The 25,519-nt window shown below is 42.7% G+C and overlaps 1 protein-coding gene across 3 annotated transcripts in view; it reads right to left on the reverse strand.

The window, feature by feature from the left end:
* Positions 1–25,519, reverse strand: part of Vps8 (VPS8 subunit of CORVET complex) — a 208,312-nt gene that overhangs the window by 88,503 nt on the left and 94,290 nt on the right. For all 3 annotated transcript variants that reach the window (XM_027413022.2, XM_035444695.1, XM_027413021.2), the window contains 8 exons: positions 23,993–24,065; positions 23,202–23,321; positions 18,768–18,839; positions 14,065–14,184; positions 13,015–13,071; positions 7,907–7,989; positions 6,844–6,928; positions 5,784–5,882 (listed from right to left, as the gene is read on the reverse strand). In XM_027413022.2, coding sequence (XP_027268823.1) covers positions 5,784–5,882; positions 6,844–6,928; positions 7,907–7,989; positions 13,015–13,071; positions 14,065–14,184; positions 18,768–18,839; positions 23,202–23,321; positions 23,993–24,065 — 709 coding nt within the window. The remainder of the gene's footprint in view (positions 1–5,783; positions 5,883–6,843; positions 6,929–7,906; positions 7,990–13,014; positions 13,072–14,064; positions 14,185–18,767; positions 18,840–23,201; positions 23,322–23,992; positions 24,066–25,519) is intronic.

The following is a 25,519-nucleotide window of genomic DNA, read 5'->3' on the forward strand; positions in this document are numbered from 1 at the left end:
GTAGTACTACCCAAGCCCTTCAGAGTTCAGAAGACCACACGTGAATCTCTTCAGAGATATCAGACATGAAGCATTTTACATTGTTGGATATGAGTTTTGCTTTGTTCTGACTGTATTTGTGCCTGGTTCTTCCTTCTTGGACTAAGAAGTATGTAACTTATTTTGGATTTTCTAGGTATCCACAATTAATAGATTTTGGGCTTTTTTCAATGAGAATTTGGACTTTTTAATGGTAGGTCATGTTTTATATTGTGGTATTAATATTATCATGAGATCTTGAGCACAGACCAAAAAAGGAAAGTTATTATTTAACCATGATATGTTTGTATGTCAAGTTGACAAGGAGTGTGTGGGCTCATGACAGCTAATCTTGCTTGTCAACTTGAGATGCCTAGGAAGAGGGGACTCAGCGAGGAACTGCCTGTCAGATGGTTCCCTGGGCATGTCTCTGAGGCATTTTCCTAATTGCTAACTGATGCAGGAGGGCCAAAACAATGTGGGTGGTGCTGTCCCTGGAGAGGAGGGCCTGTGTTGCATAAGAAAGGCAGCAGAAGAGGAGAGTCAGGAAGCAGTTTCTCCATGTTCTCGTTGTGGTGCCTGCTTCAGGCCCTGCCTGAGCTTCCCCCAGTGATGTACAACCCTGAGAGTGAAATGAACACTTTCTTTCCCCAGGTTGTTTCTGGTCAGTGTTCTATCACAGCGACAGAGAACTAACCAGAACAGAGGATAAAGAACAAACTTTCCTGACTGACATAAACCAAATGGCTTCACAACCACCACGGTCATACCACAGAAGACGCTTGAAGGAATCCTTTATACTGAAGGGAAAAACAAACATCAATGAAGTCACTTAGAATAAAAGTGCACTAGAATAGACGTAAGCAGAAAGAGTAGGAAAGTCCCAAACGTTATGAAAGGAATTAATGAATACCTTCCAATAACTGTTAAACATTATTGGCCTCAATTCTCCAATGAAACAATGCAGACTAACATATTAGATTCAAACAGGATCCATCTATTTGCATTTCTTCTATTCTGTCTGATCACAAGGGACTGAAACAAGAACTCAATACCAAAGTGAACTCTAGAAAAAACAAAATCAAAACCAAACAAATCCTCATACAGACTGAACAACACACTAATGAATGATGAATGATTTCATAGAAGTGATCAGGAGGGGAATTTAAAATTTCTAGACTCGAAACACAACATACTAGATGTAACTGGATACAATGAAAGCAGTTCTAAAGGGAATGCCTACAACCTTAAACACCTACACTTAAAAATCAGGAGTCTCTCAAATAAATAATGATACATTTCAGTGTATTAGAAAAAAAGAACAAAACACATCCCAAACCAGTAAGATCAGGATAGAGGAGCTCAATCATGAGGACCACAGTTGGAGAGATGGTCCAGTGGTTAAGACCACTTATGTCTCCACAAGGGGCAATTCACAAATGCCTGTAACTCCAGTTCCAAGGAATCTGATGCCCTCTCTGAGCCTCTGTACACACATGTGCACATACTATCATATACATGCATAAATAAAATATTTTTAAAACATTAGGGTGGAATTCAATGGAATGGAAACAAAAAGAACATACAAAGAACCAATGAAACACAAAGTTGGTTCTTCACAACACTGACAAGTCCATAGTCAAAACTAACTGAAAGAAAAAGATCCAGATCAATAAAATTAAAGATAAAGATTGAGGCATTACAACACATCAATGAAATAGTGAAGACTGTGAGGGCATGCTCTGAAAACCTATATTCCAATAAATGGGGAAGCTAGCAAAAGTAGATAAATATCTAAACATCCAACCCATCAAATGAAACAAAGATAGAAACAAGTAAAACAAATCTATAACCAACATGACATTAAAGCAAAAATAAGTCTTCCAATTGAAAAAGCACAGGCCTGAAAGGGGTGGTCGAGGTGGAAGTGGGGGTTGAGGGTGGGGGGAGTGGGGGTGGGGTGTCTGCAATACCTTCAAGGATTAGCAACAACGCTCTCAAACTATCCCACAAAATAAGAAGAGGAAAGACACTCCACACTTGTAGCAAAAGCCAATACCACTTCAATATTAAAACCAGGCTGGGTGTTGGTGGCGCACGCCTTTAATTCCAGCACTCGGGAGGCAGAGGCAGGAGGATCTCTGTGAGTTCGAGGCCAGCCTGGTCTCCAAAGCGAGTGCCAGGATAGGCTCCAAAGCTACACAGAGAAACCCTGTTTTGAAAAACCAAAAACAAACAAACAAATAAACAAAAAGATAAAGACACAATATAAACTAGTATTGAAGTCAATATCCCAGATGAACATGAATGCAAAAATTCTCAAATAGTAGAAAATTAATTTCAACACCCATCAACTGTATCACTGGCTTGATCTCGGGTGTGCTAGGATGGCTTACCATATGCAAATCAATGAGTGCAATATGAAGGAGAGAAAACACAGATCACATAAACACACGCAGAAAGGCTTTACCAAAATACAAATGCATCCCTTCATGAGAAAATCCTGGGGGTTAGAAAGAATAGAAGGAACACATACCTTAACATAATAGAGGTTTGCTGCAGCCACATTATACTAAATAAGAGAAAAACTGGAAGCCATTTCCATTAAAACATGACGTCAAAGTCAACTCACTTCTATTTGCAGACAGTATGACCTCATGTAAAAGATGGTCATGAGACTCTACCAGAAAGTTCTTAGAACTAATATTTTCAGTAAACTAGCAGAAAGCAAAATCAACATGAAAAACAAAGCAGTAGCTGTCCCTATATAACAGTAACGAACACTCTGAGAGAAATCAGGAAAGCAATCCTATTCACTTCAGCTAAAAACAAAATGAACAAAAGCTTTTGAAATAAACCTAAGGAAGTGACAGACGTCTACAGTGAAAATTTTCGGGTAGTGAAGGAAGAAACGGAAAAGGGTACTTGAACATGGATAGACCTTCCATCTTCAGATGAGTGTTATGGATACAGATGGGTCTGCAGAATATTATGAAATGTTTATATGACCAAAAATGATTTTATGTCAACTTGACATAAGCTAGAGCTATCTGGGAAGAACCTTACTTCAGAAATTGCCTCCATCAGACTAGCCAGTAGGCAGGTCTGTGGGGCATTTTCTTGATTGACAATTGATAGGGGAGGGACCAGATCACTGCGGGTGGCCACCCCTGGGCAGTTGGTCTTGGGCACTATAAGAAAGCAGACTGAGCCCAGGTACAGCACACAGGAGAGGGCCCTGCACCAGGCCTGAACAACACAGGAGAGCTGACCCTGGTATGTGTGTGAGGGTGGTGGTGGGAGGAGGTGGTAACAGATGAGCCTGCCTCAAGGGTGTAAAAGCAGGAGAGCTGACACTCCCACCCTCGTATGTCCCTTACAGCAATCAGAAGAGAGGACCTGCCTGGGCAAACAGTAGAACTGGCCCTGGTGCTGTAACTATGGCCATGCTGGTGTCCAAGAGCAGTGCCACCACTCAGGCCATGCCAACCTAAGTGACCTGTACTGTTACCTGGGGCTATGGTGCCATCCAGGCCAGGGCTGCTGCTGAGGGCCATGTCTGAGTTCATGGCCTTGCAGCAGCCAGTGTCAGAGTTCATGTTCATGGTTCCTGATACTATTGAAGGCAGTACAGATGCCATAGGTCTGTAACCCTTCCAGGGAACATGTTGGTGTCTGAGGGCTGTGCTATCACTGGGGACATGACAATCTGGGTGGCCTGTGCTACCCCCACAGGTCCAAGGGGTTGTCTAGGACCAGGATGCTATCATGGGACACGTCTAGGTCTGTGGCCCAGCAGCAGCCAGGGTCTGGGTTGATATCCATGGCTCCAGGTGCCACTGGGGGATGGGCAGATGCCCTGGGTCTGGACAGGTATCAAAGAGCCTTGCTGCCATCAGTTTGTGCTGCTATGGGGGCCAGAGTGACATCGGGGCCCAAGCTGCTGGTTGAGGGCACATCTGGGTCTGTGTTCCTGCTGCAGATGGTATCTGGGATGATGCCCATGACTGTGTCACCACAGGGAATAATAGGAACCTTGTGTGTTGAAATTCAAGGGCTGTACTGAGCTGCACGTGTCCGTCCGCCCCCCCTGTCCCCCCACTCCCCTGCCACTGCACTGTCTCTGGGATAGCTGGCCCTGCCCCTTACTAGACACTGCAGCAGGCACTCAGGAGAGATGGCTCCGCCCCTCACCACAGGCATGGGAGAGTTGGCCCTGAATGGCATGGGCCTAGAAGAGCTGGTTCTACCCCTTACCTGAGGGGACAGTCCCAGTGACCCAGACTGACCAGCTGAGCTGCTACCCAGATCCACATCCTGGGCCTTGGGTTTGCCCACCCCAGCATCTACCCCATCTGTGACTGCTGGAGCTCATGAAGGGGCTGGTCCTGCAGGATGTCCAAGAGGAGTTTCGGTGAGGGTTCAATGATGATGGTTTGCCAGAGGCCTTGAACCAGAACAATGACTCTGCTGCAATGAACATTTTGCAGGTGGGCTGATTGGACTAAAGGGTATTATACTGTGTGACACACCACAACTCCCGATGCCACTAGGATAGATGCTGGCAAGATGGAGGAGTGGGGTGGTTTGCTTGGGGACACATGCTGCAAGAGTGAGAGGCAGACATGGAGGGACTGGAAGGTGAGAGGGATTAGGATGCATGATGTGAAATTCCCAAAGAATCAATAAAGAATTATGTAAAAAGGAAAAAAAAAGTATAAGAACTGAGGAAAACTCCTATAACATCTGCCACTACTGAGCAAAAATTAACTTGGAAAATACCCATTCAAATGGCACAATTTAGGTTTAACAGTCCCAGCTCCTGTCTCCATTTGAGGTAAGGAACCAGCCCATACAGCTCCAGTCGGTCACTGGAGGTTAGTGCTGTGCCCAGCCCTCTCTAGTCAATCTTCTTACAGCAGCAGAGGGAAGTTAATGCAGAAATGCAGGCACACTCAGAGCTCTGTCACCCCCTCCAGGGCTCAGGGAACATCACAGAAACAGGGGTAGGAAGAATTAAGAGGGGGAGGAAGGGGAGATATGCAGCAAAAAGACATCTTTTGGATATGACACAGACCATGCACTCATGAACTTACTGCAGCTGTGGTCATCTGTTTAACTCTGAGCCCATCACCATTTCATCCTGGAGGAGGGGCCCATGAGGCTCCATCCCACCCTTAGAGACTATGGGCCAGTAGTGGTAGTTGGAGGATGGGTGTTATTTTCTTCCATGGTATAGCCATTGCTATACCCACACCTGGGAACTCAGTGGGTCACACACAAAAAGAAGACATGAAACTTGTGGTGGTTTAAAAGAAAATGGCCCCTAAAGGGAATGGCACTACTAGGAGGTGTGGCCTTGTTGGAGGAAGTGTGCCACCATGAAAGTGGGCTTTGAGAACTCATATATGCTCAAGCTTTGCTCAGTCTGATACACAGACTACTTCCTGTGCCTACAAGATGTAGGACTCTCAGTTACTTCTCCAGCACCATATCTACCTGCACAACACCATGTCTGCAATGATGATAATGGACTAAATCTCTGAACTGTTAGTGAGTCGCCACAATTAAATGTTTTTCTTTATAAGAGTTGCCTTGGTCATAGTGTCTCTTCACAGCAATAGAAACCCTGACTAAGACAAAAGTATGAGGGAGGACTTGAGATGGAGGGGAATGAGAGAAGAAAGAGGCATGAAAATGCTAAATAATTCATTATATGAACATGAAACCATCAAAAGATTTCCTTAAGGATTTGGAGTTGGTACCTCCATATGATCCATGGCTTTCTGCCACACAGACTGCTTCTCCTCAGCACTGTGGCCAGGAATAGATAAGATGTTGTGGATATAACTGAAGACGTCTTCCTGTGGAGCACAAGACAATGCGTTCAGCCCTTTACTCAGGCAGAATTCAGAGACTGTTGCTATCAGTGCCAACCTCAATAAATATCTATTATTAGAAGATGAAAAACCACTTGGATCTGGAGATAGTTCATGGAAACGGGCACTAATAAGGAAGAGTAAGTACGTAAGCCATAGGGTAGACTCTTCGAAATTCTGCATCTATTCCACTTAAATTTGGTCTCATTTGCTAACCCTCAGTGAGCTAACGGGATGGCATACTTTTGTTTTTGGTAATACCTGTCCACATTCCCAATTTCATCTCAGATCTCTCTTGCCCTTGTCAACTCTGCTCCATCTGTGCTGATTCTCATTTCACCCATGTGATCTCCATTCAGTTCCCTGAAGATGTCCATTTGACCTTTGGGACCTTCATGCCCACTCCTCCCTCCCTGTGCACTCCTCCCTCCCTGTGCACTCCTCCCTGTGCACTGCCCCCTGTGACTCCTCCCTGTGCACTCCTCCCTGACCACTCTGCCCTGTGCACTCCTCCCTCCCTGTGCACTCCTCCCTGTGACTCCTCCCTGACCACTCTGCCCTGTGCATTCCTCCCTGTGCACTCCTCCCTGTGCACTCCTCCCTGTGCACTGCCCCCTGTGACTCCTCCCTGACCACTCTGCCCTGTGCACTGTCCCCTCTACATTCCTCCCTATCTCAGAGCTCATCTTTGAGCTCTGCTTTCTCAGAGACTTCTCTGCTTGCTATGCCCTTGTTATCCTCTAGAGCCACATCCTACCCCCTCTTCCCTAGCACAATGCTTAAGTCTACATTTGGTTATTATCAGTATCTATCACTGAGTTACATACTCAAACTTAGAAACTTCACATTTTAACTACAGTAGAAACTCAACAAAGACCAAGTGAATACGGCTGGGGAGAGAGAATGTGGGTAGGCTCAGACAGGGTGGAGCAGTCTTCAAACTTACCTCCCTCAATGGATCATGCAGGTAGCAGTCAATGATTTTGTCGTACTGGTGTGCTCGCTCATACATAAATTCACAGATTTGATAGCTGAAACGGGAAAGGACAAACTTCAGTTGCCAAACAGGCAGGTGGCGATGCCTTCTGACATTCATAACTTTACTCAAGCGTGTTTAAGGGGAATGATGTCATTTTCAGTGCCAATTACAGGTCTAAGAATTTTTAATACAAGGGCATCTCTGACCTGGAATCTCACACCAGGGACACAGTAAACCCATGCAAATATCTGAACCCTGCAAACCTCTGGAATCTGGTCCAAGGGAATCTGGTAAGGGTACATAGCCGGTATTAGATATCTAAGAGAGAATAGTGCCTGCCTCCTGACTGAAGATGCTGCTGAAAGCTGTTTATAAAAGCCGTAAACAGACAGTGTGTTGACTGTTTTTTAAAGAAATAGTTGGTGCTATGTATCAATAATTTACAATAATTTGATTCTTTGTTCAAAACTAAATACAATAAAATAGGTGAGTGTTAGCACATTGTATCTTATTTATTATGCTAAATTGTATATCATTTCTACTAAATATAACTGTCATAATTAAGAAATACCATAGATATATTAATTTTTTAAAAATCTAGAGCTGGGCATGTGTATGGTTCCAGCACTTGGGAGGCAGAGACAGCAGTAAGACAAAGGCAAGTCATACACTGCACACTGTAGGACAGCATGGGGCTACACAGCAAGAACTGTCTCAAAATACCAAAAACAAACAAATAAATAAATCTGTGTGTGAATAAGGTGAAGCACAGGAAGACTGCTTGTTCACTTTCACATTAAAACAAATATATATTTTTAATGTATACTATACATTTCTGTAAATTTTGCTAATTTTTAGAATTCATATGAAAGTCAATAAACAAACTAAAAAAAACTATGTTTCTGATACTGAGATTGTTATTGCTATAACCTTTCTTAATTAAAATAGTGGAAATGCAAAATAAAGTGTGTTTCATGTTAGAGAAATAACAGTACTATGGAAAATTAATATACAGATTTAAGACACTCACAATTCAGCCTTTTCTGCCATGCGGATGAGCCGACTTTCTTCAAACTGAACTATGCCTCCAGCCTGCAGCAATTCTAAAAGGACCTGAAGATTTAAAATGAATGAGTATAAACACTGTGAGGTTTGTTTTATTGACTAGTTCTCGAAGAGTCCATTCCCCCACGCATTCCATGACCTTTTTCTTGTGGATTATTACTTGATGACATTTTGGACTGGGTTCACTACACAGGATGATTCTGCTTTCCAAACATGGAAGGAATACCGCAGCATTTTCAGGTGTAGCCCCACACACTCACACTAACCTCTAAATGCCTGCATATACCATCCTAAGAAGTTAGTTTTTTATTCCTTTATACTTTATATGTATGCGTATTTTTGCTGCATGTATGTGCACCATGTGTGCACGCCTGGAACCTGTGGACGCCAGAAGAGGGTGTCGGATCCCCTGGAATTGGAGTTACAGAAGGTTGTGAGCCACCACATGGGTGCTAGGAATCAAACACAGGTTCTGTTGCAGGCAGCTGGCAGAGTCACTCTATCTAGGGCAAACACTACAACAGAATAATTGTTTTCTAGAAGTACTTTGACCTTGAAGAAATCTTGGTGGAAATCAGTGCTTGTTTTCTGTGATTTATAGAGTTGTTTTTCTGAAGCACTTTTACAGTCTTTGCATGACTCTGGCACATCTGGAACTCTTGGATTACTGGGTACCGAAAACAGTACAAAATAGACTTTGGGTTTTTTGTTTTTTGTTTTTTTGAGACAGGGTTTCTCTGTGTAGCTTTGGAGCCTATCCTGGCACTCACTATGGAGACCAGGCTGGCCTCGAACTTCACAGAGATCCTCCTGCCTCTGCCTCCCGAGTGCTGGGATTAAAGGCGTGCTCCACCAACGCCTGACCAAAATAGACTTTGATATGAGGAACTTGTTTACCAAAAAGACAACTTTCTGCAACAATTAATAAATATGACTTTTTTATGGTTGTCCATAAGAGGCTGGACCTTTCTGCTGCCACACAGGCCTAAAATATTCATCTTGGAATGACCTCTTTCTTTGACCAACTCATACAACACAGAACACCTGACAGGGTCCTCTGTAAGAGCAGCCAGTTGTCTTATCCACTGTGCCATCTCCCCAGCCAAAGGAGTTAGTTTTGGTTCAGCACTTCTATGTCTTACGGTCTTTAAAATCGAGTCCACGGACTATGTCCAGTTTTACAGACAAACAACTTTAATTAAATGTAGGGTTAGTGTGTATGTGTGTGTGTGTGACCCTCAAAACATACAAAAGGTAGGAACAATTAAAATGTCTATCAAGGGATGAATGGACAAATGGGCTAACACAGATAGAGGTATACACACACACACACACACACACACACTAATTTCATTTGGTTTCAAAACAGGAAGAAAAGTTGGATATATGGTACAACACGAATGAACCTTAAACATACTGTGCTACTGAGATCAAGCCAAACAAATGTACAATAAACACTATATGCCTGAACTTATATGAGGACCCAGAACAGGAGGAAAAGTAATGGCAGTTGCCAGGTGTCAGGGAATGAGAGAACATGGAACTACTGCTCAGAATTACTATAGCTTGTTTTCGAAGGTGGATTATCTGGCAATGGTGGAATGTCCTTCATACCATTGAACTCAGAGTTAAAATAGTGAATTCCAGGGCTGGGATACAGCTCAATTGGTAGGGGACTTGCCTAGCACTCATGAAATTGTGAGTTTAATCCCCAGTAATGCATAAAACTAGGCACAATATTACATGCCCACAGTCCTCACACTAATATAGATCAGAAATTCAAGGTGAGCTCAGACACTTAGGAGTTCACGACCAGCCTGGGCCACATGAGATTTGCATCAAAAAAGGGACATTTTAATCCAGGCATCCATCATGGTGCACACATACAATCCCATCACTCAGAAGGCACAAGAGGATTGTAAATTCTATGCCAGCCTAGGCAATACAGCAAGACCTCATTTCAAAAACAAAGACAAAAACAAAAACAATAAAAGCCCAAAATACTGATGCTTACATCACTTTACCATAGTAACCGAAGATGAACCATGAGCAGAACAATGGTGTAGTTAAGATGTCAGGCCTGCATGTTAGCTGGGGAGTCAGAGCAACATGACCCTTGTCAGGGTGTCAGGAAGCCTTCACCAAGAACTTTTTGTTTATGATTTTGATATTAAAGAAAGCTGATGAAATTTAATCTGTTTGGAGCACTGGAATGTACTGTCATATGCAATAAAAAAGGAGTGAACATATTCACTGTGTCAGTTTTGAATAAAATAATGTAATGAGTTGAAGACAATCTTACCAACTCATTAGAGCTAATCGTTATCATCAGGGATTTTTGCGAGCAAGTTATGCAATACTATTAAAAATTAAACTAATGTATAACTATGTATGTTAAAAATCAAAGGTAATGAAACTCAAAACTCATCATTTCCTATTATTTCATCATATCTTACTGCTCTGTCTGCTCTTGGGATTGTATCTTCCAGCCCCATGTTTTGTAACAACACACTGGAAGACTAAATAAGCCATTGTGGCATCTCTACAAATCATCAGAATGTTATTAAAAATCATACTCTTTAAAGGACTGTAAAAACAAGCAAGCAAACAAAAGAAGACAGACCCATCAGTGGCCTACCCAACATAAAATGCTTACTCTTTGGTTCCTTGACAGAGATAGTTTGTCAGTCCCTGGTAAAGAACATGGAGAAAATACTAACAAGGCAGTTAAGCTAAAAAGTGTGAATTCCTGGGCTAGCAGGTAGATGAAGGGGCTTGCCCCAAGCCTGAACTTGAGTTCAATCCCTGGGCCCCACATGGTGAAAGGAGAGACCTGACCCCTGAAAGCTGTCCTCTGACACACACACTGTGGCTCATGCTCACACACACCGAATAAATAAATGTAATTTTTAAGTGTGCCTGTCTGTAGGCATTACATAGTGAAGGGGAAGAAGCAGTTACTTATTTTTATTCAAAACTGTTATCTGTGAGGAGTAACAAGAGAGGGTAATGGTAGGGGTGGGGGTGAGGGTGTATAGTACTGTACAGATATGAAAAAGTCAAGGGGAAACCATTATCTTGTATGTTTACTAAAAGAAAAGAATAAAAAACAATGTTCTACCTGACTGGGCAGAGCAGTCGTGTATTACTTTCACCTTCTTCATTTACATAAATTTACATAAATGGCTCCATTCATATCAGAACTATACTTGGGGAACTAATTATTGAATATAAGCACATCACTGGAAAATACTAAGAAATACTGCATAAACCAAGTCTGCTTCATGACAACCAGTGTAAGGAGTTCTGGGTAAGCAGGAAAGGAAATCACTAAGTACTAATTTGAATTGTGACCTTGAAAACCTTATTGATCAGTTTTCACTATTTTGAAACCTGAGGAGGAAGAGCCATCTAAAGGGGGCGCCTTCATAATTAGCACGGCAAAGGTGCTATGGCTGTTTTTGAAAGTTTGGTTTTAAAGTTCAGACTTGGCCACATCTAAGCACTACAGCCACACCTTCAAAGGTAAACACATTTGCTGTGGAATAATCCTTTTGTACACTGATTGCAAAGATCTGTCACTCAAATTGATTTAATAAAAAGCTGACTGGCCGATAGCTAAGATTTTTGGGGGCAGAGAGAATTATGGGAAGAAGGGGGGAGTCAAGAGTCTCCAGTCAGATGGATAATGAGGTGGACACACAAAATGAGACAAAGGTAAAAACCACGAGCCTCAGGGCAGCACATAGATTAATAGAAATGGGTTAAGTTGTAAGAGCTAGTTAGTAACAAGCCTAAGCTATTGGCTGAGTATTTGTAATTAACATTTGAACTCTCTGAGTCAATTATTTGGGAAGCAGCTGCCAATTATTTGGTAGCAGGCAGCTGGGACAGGAAAACTCCACCTACACACACTGTATTGATTCACCTGCAGTCAATGAAGCTTTTTATACTCAGAGTTATATGCTCACACCATGATCCACCCTCACCGTGTAGACAAACAAGTGTAAAATAAAAGTTCCCTCGACGCTATTTGTACTTAGCATAGCTTAACAGGAAACCAAAACATTGGCCTTGTTCTCAGGTAGTCTGTATGGGTCGCTGGGCCACAGCAGAGTGGCTAAAGGGTTCACTGCTGCAAGGCTACATTTCACCAGGGCCTCCGAGTCTGGGTTGTATACTACACTCAGGAAAGCCAGCTTGACAGCCACAACTCTAAATTCTTGTGACTTGATTACTTACAAAGTTTGGCATCAATGTTAACAGGACTGGCTTAGCACCCACAATCTCAGTGTACAGACTTTAAAAGCACCTCTCACAAAAATGGCATGAGAAGAAAGAAATGGTGGCTATCCCAGTCACTATCCCAGCAGCACCTTAGGGTATCCCCCAAAACTGAATGTGCCAACGCCGAAGGTCCTGTAGTTGGTGGTTCAGGGACAGAACCATGAGCTGGAGTGGTATAACAGACATTGACTGTTGCTACACAATGAGGAATGGAACATGCCTGATACAGACACCTCCACTGGAGTTGAGTAGCCAAGCTAACTTAAGATACCCCCACACCCAGGTGATCAATGACCCCAGATCTGTCAATCAGTACTCTGACACAGAGTGAGCCAGAAAGAGATCTTCTGCAGTAGCTTCACTCCACAGAAAGGCAGACGGTTTGAACAAACTCTCACTCACAGGTAGTGGCAATCATTGTGGATACAGGAACACTTGCAAAGCTTGGGGATTATCTTGATTACGTTTGCTGAGTGGGAAGAGTCACCCTAAAAGGACAGCACCATTCTCTGTGCTTGGGTCCTGGACTGCATGAAAAGGACAACGATGGCAGAGAACCAGCTTTTGTCCCTCTCTGCTTCCCGAGTGCATGTTAATATTATCAGTTGCCTCAAGCCCCTACAGAGAAAACTGCTCAGTCATGATGGACTACACATCAACTAAAATAAATTCTTTCTCCCTTAAGTGCTTTGGTTAGAGCCTTTTATCAAGCAAGAGCAAAAGTAGCTGCAACAGACTCTCTACCCCCACCCCAATCTCTAGCAAAAAGAGTGCTGGTTCTCATACCTGCTGCCTTTCAGAGTGGCGGGAGTCATCATCAGGGCTACAGAGGAACTCAAGGACCTGGCCAAAGATAACAGCAATAATTATCCTCCCATGTCCACAATTCTTTCTCACTCACCTGTAACAAATACCCCCTTGTATAGAGTTGTCCCAGCTGATGGCCTACTGCTCGAAGCATCAGGCTTCAGGGATGCCTACAATTTAGCATGTGTCCTATGTACATCCACTTTGTTTGTTTGTTTGTTTGTTTTGGTTTTCGAGACAGGACTTTTCTGTGTAGCCTTGGCTGTCCTGGAACTCACTTTGAGGACCAGGCTGGCCTCAAACTCACAGAGATCCAACTGCCTGTGCTTCCCAAATGCTGGGATTAAAGGTGTGTGCCACCACTGCCTGGCTGCAAGTACACCTTTCTGCAGCCAGGACACTTGAATCTGAATCCTATCCTAACACATGTAATGAGATTCCTGCTAGAAAAAAATAATAATCTAAGTCTGGGTTTAGATGAGTTTTTCAACCTTTCTGAGCTTTCTCTGAAAACTGAGGATAAACAGACTGATTTGGGGACCTCTGGAAAACTTGGTGAACACACAACACTCTCCTGGCTCTGAGAAGTGCTCAGCACAGCACATTATCATCACTGGCTTTTGTAGGCAGTGGGTAAGTCTTCATGTTCCCTGTGGAAGGCAGGGAATTCTTTTATTGTGACTGATAAATGGCTGGAGAGTCAAAGTTATTTATAAGGAGACAAGGACTTCCCAAAGTAACCTCTTCTCCAGACCATCAGTGAAAGATAGGCACTCCAGTTAGCAAATTTCAGAAGCAAGAAATTCTAGGCAACTTAGAGCAACCAAATAACTGCTAAAACAGAATACTGATAACCCATATTCCAATAATACTAGGCAACAGGCAAAATTATATTGCCCAGAACATATCATTAAAACATACATCCCTAATTCAGATCCCAAACTTGAACACAATCCCCAGTAGTCTATCTTGTCTATGAATGGAGAACAAAAGAAACCAGCTCCAGGTCTCACTGTTAAAGACACTTACTTGATCGAAGAGAGTTCTGTTCACAAACAAGGTATTGTCAGGCTTGGCAAGCTGCCGAGCGAGGAATGTAAAGAGACACCCCACTTGTGAGGGGGTAAAATCTGAATTCTCCACCATAACCTGGTAAATAAAACAAACCATTTAGACAATACACACACACACACACACACACAAACTGTGGGAGCCTTGTTAGTGAAGACTCAAAAAAAGATTCTTTTATGAGCTGTGCAAGAACAGGGCTCACCACCATCTTGAGAAGGAACACAGCTACTTGCACATTCTTAAAGAAAACAGTGAGGTAGCTTTTGTCATGTTTCTAGCAAATGGTGAGAACTGCATTTTGGGAGAATTCAAAGAAACAGTAAGCATCTCTCTCTGGGATTCTTAGAGACTCCTACTAAAATAATTTTAATTTAATTTTACTAACCTTACTGAAGGTCTGCCTATCAACAAGGAAAGAAGGCTGCTCTGAGTGTTAAAAGTAAGATAATCTCCCAGTGGAAGAATTCCAGGAAGGAAAGCCAGTTGCCGCTGCATGCATGGGGCAATGCTTTCGGCAGTATCTGCAGACAGCTCTGGAGTTGGTGGTTTGTGTAATGGACTTTTACAACCATACACAACAGGTTACCAATGGCAGTCTGTCCTCTAGTTTAACTTTGTTCTCGTGTCCTGTGTCCTCACAGTATATATGGTGCTATGTCAGGGGCCTTTGACAGACTGTGATGGTGAGCACAGATTGTCAACTTGACACAATCTAGAGTGACCTGGAGACAGGAGCTCTGGGCTTGCCTATGGAGGATCCAGACTGTGTTAAATGGGACGGAAGACCTGCCCATCGTGGGCACCGCCACTCACTGGCTGGGATCCTGTCTTAAATGGAGAAGGTGACTGAGCAGAAGCTTTTGGAATTATGAACTAAGAAGGAAAGTGAGTCAGATAAACATCCTAATACAGATAAACATCGTAAAACATATAATCAGAAATCACATCATTATAAAGGCTCAAAAACAATTGTGGAGGCCCAATGTTACAAAAGATCCACAACACAACAGCACATTAGATTCACTGCTACAGAAGGAATCTGAGAAAATTAGAAAGAAAACAGCTTCTAAGCAAAGCTCTGAAGTCCTAAGTAGAATCTTTGCCAAGGAAATTACAACCGAGAGACGCAAGAACAATGGTGCACATGGGTACTGGAAAACCGGTCTGCTAGGGAAACCCTATGTTCTTCTGGGATGCAGAACAGCGAGAGGAGAGATCAGATGGCAGCCTCAGGAATCTGGAGATATGACACTAACCGTGGAACGAATAGAGGTGGATGGTGATCGGGACTGGGCTTGGGAAATGATCCTGAGTACAGCAGGGGACACAGACAGTGACGGGAGTTCAGTATGTGAGGGGCTGGGTGGCCCCAGGGAGGAGGGGTCCTGCACTGCAGCAGCAGTGATGAAAATGGAGGCTCAGTGCAGAGAGCAGCCTGCACAGTGTTCCTACATATGGAAAATGTAAAAGCCACACATTTCCAGCATCATCAGTAGGAGGACAACCCTGCCATTAACAAAGAAAGAATGCAGACATCTGTGGTTGAAGATCCTGTATGCTGAAGGCTGTCAAGCTGGATTAACTGGGGTAAATTTACCACAAGTGAAGGTATAGTATCCAGCCATCCACTGTAAAACTTCCAAGTCCCATGCATTATCCTCCACTCTGAGACAAAGCATGAGTTTTCACCTGCTATAAAAAGGTCCCCTGGCGCCTACTTTGTGAGCAACACGACCTTCCTTGGCCCTCTTGCTTTAGGATGGCAGCCAGCACTTGTTCAAGTGTGCTGTCATTGCCAAGTTACATTACCAAGAAACATAACCCTGAGTTACACTTCCGGTTATGTACTCCCTCTACATCGACGTCCCCAGCCAGCTCCCTACACATAACACATGTTCCAGACCATGATCTTCAGCTTTCCATGGCTCAGTCGTCACCCTGCTTAGTGTCTAAGCTCCCTTTTCTCAGGGCCCAACCAGTGCCCCTCTATGCTGCTGGCCCTTCCATCTGCTCTGTAAGGCCCCAAACTGTCTGACTTTAAACACACCTTTTACAAAAGCAGTTCCAACTCATAACTGATTCCTTTGCCAACTCAGTAAATGTCTGACTCCATTTTACAATTTCTCCATTCTTTCCTCCAAAATATCTCAAAGGCCTGAACCTTCCCGGGTGTCACTTTATCTCTTGAGTGTTTTCCCTGTCTGCAACCATACAGCACATGACAAGCCCGTCCACCTGTCCCCACCACTCATTTGTTTTTCTGCTCTCAACAAGCTCACTTCGACACATGTACAACACTGTCACCAGAAAGCCATGACCTCTGTGTTCACACCTCACTGATTCGAGGTGAATTTTCTGACAAAAAGCACAGCAGCCTGCTAACAGTCACAGGGAGTTAGAGTCCCAGTCTCTGCATGGGGATTGTCCTTCCAGACTAGTACAGGTTCAAATTCCAACCTGACCAATGTGTAAGTGTTTCTTAAATAGCTACAACGTTTCAGGTACTAGAGAGCACATGGTCCGGGCATGCTACACTGGCCTAGGTGAATATAGTAGTAAAAAGCAGAGCATAATTAATACAATTAATATAGCAAATACCACTAATAATATTCCTTGGTTTCTAACTCCAGGAAGCTCGAGTTGAGATAGGAAAATCTGTAAACAATTCCAATGCAATGCACAAGTGCAGCACAAAAAGGACAAAAAGGAGCTCTAGTCCACCTAGAAGTGTATGGGAGGCCATCGAAGGCAGTCAGGAATCTAACAGAGAATGGGAGGGAAGAGGCATGGCTGGCGGAAAGAAAATCCATGCAAAGATAAGGCATGATGCTGACCCAGAAGCCTAGAGACTTCCGATGATTTAGCAAGGGTGAAGAGTTTGTAGACTAGCATGTGTGCAGGGGTGAGGGGATGAGAGGAAAAGGAACCAGTTATAGAGTAGTCGGGGACTATAAAATATAGAGGATCTTAGATATCATGTTAAACCACTCTGAAGAATATAGAGAAATTTACTATATACTAGTTTAGTTTGTTCTCCAAGCTGTAAGAGCTGGAAACTTGGTCCCACTTGTAAAAATAGTGGAATTTTTGATAGGTAGGGTCTAGTGAGCAGAAATGAGGTCATCCCTGTAATATCTCTCTGACATCTTGGCTCCCTGTCACACTCACTGGCACCAGGATGCCATCCACCATGCTGTAACAAAGGCAAGGAGGCCTTTACTAGAAGCCGAACAGGCTTCCCAATGTTACGCTTTCAGCTTCCAACACTGTGAGCTAAATAAACTCTTTCCTTTATAAAGTCCCGGGTCTGTGTGATGGTAAAAGTGCACTAACACACTGTCTAGTATCTGTTCTTCCCTCTTAACTGATAAACACAAGTTCTCATTTTTAGCTGAGCATATGGTAACCCAGACTGCTTTGGTCTCTCTTAGTAGCTCTCAAAGTTCTGGGTCACGTGCTATGAGCAGATTTATAGTACGCAGCTTCGAAGGCACTTTCTTAAGGATGCAGCTCCTTCTGGGTTTTCCTGACATGGGCTTGCTCAATGCAGGGGAACAGCTGGCCCTGAGCAGCTACATTGAACCAGACAGAAACCATGTGCTAAGTGGAATAGTAACAAACCTCAATCCCTGGGGGTTCTGAAGCCACTCTATTGGATCAGATTGCCTATCTCCAGCTTAAGAAAGAATAATACATTTCCATAATAGGCTACTGTCATTTTGAGTTATCTCACAGGTATAGTTTAATGGCAACTGATCTAACAGAGAGGTACAGAAAAATACCAGAAAGATGAAAAGCAGGTCTACAGATAGGTAGACTATCTGGGAACATAGATGAAAATTCTGTATATTAACCACCTGGATTTAACTGGCTTTATTTGGGAATTCAAAAATTCTATTCTCATAGTCATCACTGCTTTTCTTACAAAGCTAACAAATAGCTAAATTGAGATGCTGTATATACTGTGTGTGCTGTGCATATTACAAAGAATATTACAGCTGTAGTATTTTATGCTACATATACTAGAGGACATTTTAATCCTGGCCTCTTAACAACAGTAATCTAGAAGGAAGGAACCTCTATTTTATGGACAGATGAAGAGTGGTAACTTAAGCTTTCAACGGAAACGCTCTGAGAAGCTGAGACAACGCAAAGGACAGGAACTCGACTGTCTCTGCACAGTCTGTCTCTGCACAAACACATAGCAACAGCACAGATCCTAAAATAGGTAGGTCCCTGCCGACTCTGTGGCTGGATTGAAGTAATCCTCAAATCATTTTTAAGTGTCACTCATCATCTTAATGCCATGGAAAACATGGTACTACCATAGAAACCAACAAAGGCTGGAAAGAGTCAGGGATTCTTGGCATTATTTCTTAAAGCCGTCTCTATTATTACATACAACCATACTAATAAAGTAATTGCCGAAATAAGCATTTCTTAACTCACACTCTATACCCCAGTATAACACTATGACACAATAAACTTTTTCAATTAATTGTTAATATTTCATTCACCTCTTGAGGACCCAACACCATGATATATTAGTACTTTGACAAATGGCTCTACTAAACAGATTATTTCAAATCCTGCTATAGACATTTCAATTATCTTAATATAGTAACAATCCAAACAAAAACATGCAATCTTTGAATACTTGCTTTCAGTAAAATATCCACAATGCGCTGCTGGTATTCCACAGCTTGCTTGTCATTTTTAAAATCTTCAAAGGTCTAAAAAAGAGAAAGACAAATTTTAAATTTAAGGTAATGTTGTTTGTTAATTTTAGAAGGAAACAAATCACTAAATCCCCCCCTTTAGCAAGAAATACCTGAATTTATTTACTTTTCTAAAATGATGCCTAGATGACCATTAAAGCATTTGAGAAATAAAATGAGGAAAATCTTTGTATTCTAGTTTTTAAGGAATATCTATCCATTAATAACCAGTAATTTCTTCACTTCAGATTCATTGTGTGGGGAAAGTATGCATTTGGAATGTTGAATCTCAACATGGTCAAATAACTGGAGTCTGGTACAGTGAGCTCTAGTATTTCAAATGCAAAGAATGGCCATTCACAGGTGATGCTTCTATTACAGCAGCCAAGCCAGGAATATGCACAGAGTAGCTATCTTTCCACAGAAATGACATAGTGCAAAACCCACACAAATCCTCAAATAAAATAACCATTCCTCATCAGGTTCTTTTTGTTGCTGTTGTTTTAAGACTTGTTTTGCCAGGAGGTGGTAGCACATGTCTTTAATCCCAGCACTCATGAGGCAGAGGCAAGTGAATTTCTGAGTTCAAGGCTAGCTTGGTCCAGGACTGCCAGAGCTACACAGAGAAACTCTGTCTCAAAAAAAAAAAAAAAAAAAAAAAAAAAGATTTTTTTAAAGATTTGCTTTTTTTTTCAGGCTGGAGAGATGGCTCAGAGGTTAAGAGCACTGACTGTTCTTCCAGAGGTCCTGAGTTCAATTCCCAGCAACCACATGGTGGCTCACAACCATCTGTAATGAGATCTGGTGCCCTCTTCTGGTGTGCAGATATACATGGAAACAGAATGTTGTATACATAATAAATAAATAAAAATCTTTTAAAAAAAAAGAAAAAGGGTTTTCAGGGATAGCATTTTAAAAATAATCTTGGTTTACAGCTGTGAAATTGGCAATAGCCAGGAAATGGAACCCATTTTGATGTCCATCAGCATATGAATGGATAGAGAGAATGCGGACCATACACACAACACAATTTTATACAGCTATTACGAAAAATAAAATTATGAAATCTCCAGGAAAATGAATGTAATTGGAAATCATTATGCGAAGGAAATAAGCCAGACTCACAAAGACAAATATTGCATGCTTTCTTCCACATGCAGAACCTAGTTTTACAGTGTGTGTGCATCTGTGTGTGTGTGTGTGTATGTGTGTGTGTGTGTGTTTGTAAATGTATGTTTGTGGGACATGGAACTAGAAAGAGGGTCATATTGGAGATAGAAGACACCATCAAGGAAGTGGGACTTAGAGAGGTGACATAAGGGGACTTACTGGAGAAAGAAAAGAGTTAGCTGGAAGGAGGAAAAAAGAGGAGGACCATGGGAGAGGAGCAGATGAAAACAAAGAATAATGAATGCAGGTCTGATGGTGGCATGAGGAAGCCAAGAACTTAATATGTTTATAAAAAATAAAAATAATTATGGTAAAGCTTCCAAAAGATCAAAATTTTTACCTAAATACCAGAATGAGTTACCATATCCTTCAAACAATGCCAAGAACAGCACTTAAAATTTTCATGTTATTGCTTAATGTGTTCTGAATATAATATGCATCAAAAACACTGGATTTGTAGTGGCAGCATGTAGCAGTAGTATGTTACAAAAGCACTAAGTCCATACAGGACCACCAGAAAGGCACAGAAACTGAGTCACACCTGGGCACACTGAGCAGGAGTGAGAAAAGACCCAGGCATCTTTTGCTGGTTTGTACTTAGCACCCTGGTTCTGAGCAATGTTAAGTTAACATAGAAATGATAGTTGCTATATTCTTGACCATGGAAATAGACTGCATGTTGTCCCAGTGGATGTTTTAAAAGGATCTGCACAGCCATGGGCTTTCAAGACTCTCAAGAGAACTTGCTAGTGTTTGTTTAAATGGACATGAATTTTCTCCAACTTCTCTTTCCTCTGACTGGCATGCCCTCCCCTCCCTATTTCTGCCTGGCACATGCCAAGTACTTTAAAAACAACCATTAAAAACAAAACAGCTTTTCATCTACTTTCTTTTGGGCCTCCTGGCTACTGCACCTGGTGTCCCCCTCCTTCTCCTTTCCTCTTCCCCCTTTTCTCACATGGCTCAGGGTCATGTCCATTTTGGACTCCCCCAGATGTCCCTGCCTCTGACTATGTCTCCCTTTTATCCACAATAAACCTTCTCCTTCACTCTTAAAAAAGAGAGAAAACAAACAAAACAAAACAGCCATTGAATTAGCTAGTTAATTGTTTACACAGAAAAATAAAATATGCGATCATAGAACGCTAATTAATCTGGAAAGTTCAACCAGGAGATATTTCTATACTTAATATGTTAAGTATGTTTTAAATATGACCAAAATGATGAGCGCGCACACACACAAACACACACACCCCCACACACTCACACCTACCCCCCCACACGCTCTCTGTCTCCATCCCTCCCTCCCTCCCTCGCTCCTCCCTCCCTCCCTCCCTCCCTCCCTCCCCTCCCTCCCTCCCTCCCTCCCTCTCTCCCTCCCTCCCTCCCTCCATCCATCCCTCTCTCTCCCTCTCTCATCCCAGGCTGCTAAAGTGAGATGTCACTGAAGATGCAGAGGGTACCATTTGCTATAGAAGTATTATTCAACTGATACCCAAAGGCATGGAGAATTAACGGGTGTTCTATAAACAGTGAGGCATGAAAGGTAATTTCCATAGGCATTTCCCTCCTGGCAGTATCCAGTCACCACTTTGAAACACACACTAAAAGTCTGCTTCTAGAAATCTAATGAGATGGTGACATAGGAGTATGACTGCTATGGCACACATGGTGACATCTTTCGGGGGCAGGCAACAGCTGCCAAAATGGCACGTCACTGCTAGAGTAGCGTTCCACAAAGGGATGGACATCTGAAACTCAAGCGCAAAGTTATCTAGGAATTTGGACATGAAAAATTAAAGAGTGGTATGAAGGTCTAGATGATAATGGTTACAAGGTAAACATTAACCAAGGTCAACAAACCTATTGGTGAACACGGCTCACTTTGGAGGCTGCAAGTGGTCTCTGTAACAGATTGTTTTACTTCTTTTTACACCTGTAATAATAATCCTTAGCTTATGCAGGTTTGGGGTTAAATGGGGCTGGACTTAGCCCTTATAGACAACTGTTTGTAGAACCCTGCTCTATCTCTTTACAGAAGCTCCCCAAGTAAAACAATGCAAAAATAAATAAATAAATAAATAAATAAATAAATAAATAAAAAGAATCGCTTTCAATGCATGTTTAAAGGCAAAAGTCTAATGAGAGCAGCTCCCAGAGCCTTCAAACGACATGGAAACAGAGGGCGAACGTCTCTTGACTGATGATACCTAACTGCCTGTTCTCTTCCCTTCCTCCATGTGCAATTAAAGTTTCTATGATGCAGTGATCCTCTCATTAGCTTCTTAAAATAATTTAACTGGTTATACTGCTGTAACTATAAAAGTGATGTGTGCACACTGAGACACAGGTACCATCTGACAGTTACTGTTGGCATTAAGATGCACATTTTCTCCAAATACTGTGTCTGTTAATGGGTTTTGCATACTTGTGAAGCTGGTAACTTCACTAAAGACCATAACATAAGCACTTTCCATCTTACCAAAAGCTAAACAAAACAAAGAAGAATAAGACAATACGATTTAATTGGGAAGAGTCATCACATTTTATATAATTATTCCCTTAGATGATTATGTAAAACAGACAACCCAGCTTATCTGAATTCCCCTCTAATTAAACATTTATGAAGATGCTTTTCAATGGGGACCTTCCACTGTCTACTCAACTGCAGTTAATTCTATTGTGCTCACACATCTCACTCAGAGCCTCACCCATACTGTGGACACCAGCAACACAATGTATGGAAGCAGAGGTCACACCACCTAGCCAGCTTTTTAAAAAACAAAAATGTTGGGCTGGAAAGATGGCTCTGCAGTTAGAGCCCTGGCTGCTCTTCCATAGGACCTGGGTTCAATTCCTAGCACCCACATGGCAGCTCACAACTGTCTGTAACTCCAGGATCTGATACCCTCACACAGACATGCACAAAAATAAAAATAAATTATGAAGAGAGTGCTCTGCTTTTTATAGCATTTGATAAATACAAAAAAGTCCAACAAAAATGTTCATTTTAGTTTCTAATGAGAGACAATAGCAAAGGAAGGAAAAAGCTGTATGCAGAGTTAAGGGGCCCAACAGACTGAAGCATTTCAACTCCTGACTCACCTGCTGGAGCATTAATGGGTGCGGTTCTTTTCCTAATTCACACACATACGCATGCTTCTTTGGATCATTTGAAAATACCTTAAGAACTACAGTGTCCCTTACCAGTGCCAACACATTCAGAAATTCCCTTGTGTCAAAATGTAGCAAAGTCCGAACATAAGGATAGACTTCCTCCTCAGAGGATGCTTCTACAGAATGCAGACGAATCAAGAATTCAAACACCTGCAAGTTAAAACCAACTGTTGATTATTTTCTAACATCTTAATGTCTTACTGGGGCAAAGATACCCATTGGGAGAAAGCAAAGGCAGGCTCAACAGTCACTTTAAACTGCTGCCATGTCATACAATATTTCTTTTAAATCCTCTCTTAACCAAAATGTCAAAGTTGGTTTGACAGTGCAGATTCTTGTCCTGAGCTGTGTTTAATGTCCAACTGCAGTTTGTCTTTAGTCATTACACTAGCTAGCTTTATGTCAACTTGACATGAACTAGAGCCAATTGAGAAAAATTTGTCCATAAGATCAGGCTATCGACAACTCTATAGGACATTTTCTTAATTACTGATTGATATGGGAGGGCTCAGTCCATTGTAGTCTCCCTGGGCTGGTGGTCCAGGGTTCTAAGAGAAAGCTGGCTGAGTGAGCAAGCCATAGGGAGAAAGCCAGCAGGTATGCCCCTCCATGGCCTCTGCATCAGCTCCTGCCTCCAGGTTCCTGCCCTGCTTGAATTCTTGTGCTGACTTCTCGCAGTGATGGAGTGTGCTGTGTAAGCTGTAACAAACCCTTTCCTCTTCAAGCTTCTTTTGTTGATGGTGTTTATCACAAGAGAAACCATCACTACAACAGCCATCTTAAGAGGTGCAGACAGGAAAAACACTGAAAATAATACTCACCTGGTTTTTAACCAAGGGAACAAGATCTTCGGGGATGTCACCCAGGGGATAGGCACGACCTGCCAGGCAACAGCTGGAAAACAAGAAGAAGATCTGATGTGATGCCTTGTAAAGAGATAACTTCACGAGAGTGACAGTTTCAGCCCTGAGATTCTGCCTCCTCCGTAGTGATGCAGATTCAACTTTTGTCAGGTCAGGGTCAAAACCAGGTCGCTGCTGTTCTGCAGAGCTGAGGACAGACACAAGGACCACACGATGCATACTCCCAGAGGCCATGAGAAAGGGTCAGAAAAGATGATAGGAAGGCTGCAGTGACTGGTCCAGAAAGGAAGCTGACAGATAAACTGCCATGATGAGGCCTCAAGGTGGAAAGAAAACATCAGACAGAAACAATAGAATATGGAGATCTGAACATGATGGGGTCTCAAAGGGAAGGAGAGGTTTCTCTTAAAAATCCTAGAGATGCCTTGCATTAAGAGAATGAGAGTAAGGGTGGGGTAAGGGAAAGGGAAGAGGGGAAGGATGAGGAGGGGGAGAACAAGAATAAGGGAAAGAGCCACCACAAGCAGGATGAGGAGGGGAGACCAGAGGAACTGCTACAGACAGACAGCTTCATCACTGGTCCCTAAGGACCAATCCCCAGAACAACGGCATGGTCTGACTTGCATTTATAATCTTCTAGGAATGTGAGAAGTTTGACATCACTTGAGTCACCACAGCATGGGAGACCTGACAGGGGAGCACGGTGGAGTCAGGCAACACAAATTGAGAGCTGTCAAGCCACAGCACCGCTTCTGAAGGCTCCATTCCAGGGAGCGTGGCAGGGAGGTCTAGCTTGTCTCAGAGTGTGGGGTTAGGTCTAAAGGTGCAGGCCCATGTTCTAACAAAGGCTGCTGGGTATTTTCACCAGAAAGCTTCCAGGGAGAACTGTATTAACACTTGACTTAAACATCACATGGTAGCCCATAAATGTGCATAATTTTTATATTTTCAAGTGTTAGATCAAGTGTTAATACAAGATGACTAACACCCAGTTCAGAACACTTGGGTGATGGGGGAGGGTAGCACTTTGTGTCCTGTGCCTGGGCAGGGGCCTCCATTCCTGTACTGCACTCAAGGGCAGAAGGGATGGGGACAAGCCGGGCGTTGGTGGCGCACGCCTTTAATCCCAGCACTCAGGAGGCAGAGGCAGGCGGATCTCTGTGAGTTCGAGGCCAGCCTGGTCTACACAGCAAGTGCCAGGATAGGCTCCAAAGCTACACAGAGAAACCTTGACTCAAAAAACAAAACAAAACAAACAAACAAACAAACAAAAACAAAAACAAAAAAGGGGATGGGGACATTCCATCAAACACCTCAGACCTGGCATCGAGAAGGAACCTAATGGTACCATTCAACTACAGTTTGCCTGTTAGAGACCTGATACTCTCCAAGACTTTTAAACTAGAGGTTTCACAGTGGTAGGGAAAGCTCGGAAATAAGCCATGGTGATGAACTCTGGGGAAACCACTGCCTTTAAAGGAGAGT

This window comes from Cricetulus griseus, chromosome 4 (assembly GCF_003668045.3).
Source record: "Cricetulus griseus strain 17A/GY chromosome 4, alternate assembly CriGri-PICRH-1.0, whole genome shotgun sequence".
In the NCBI taxonomy this organism is placed as follows: domain Eukaryota; kingdom Metazoa; phylum Chordata; class Mammalia; order Rodentia; family Cricetidae; genus Cricetulus; species Cricetulus griseus.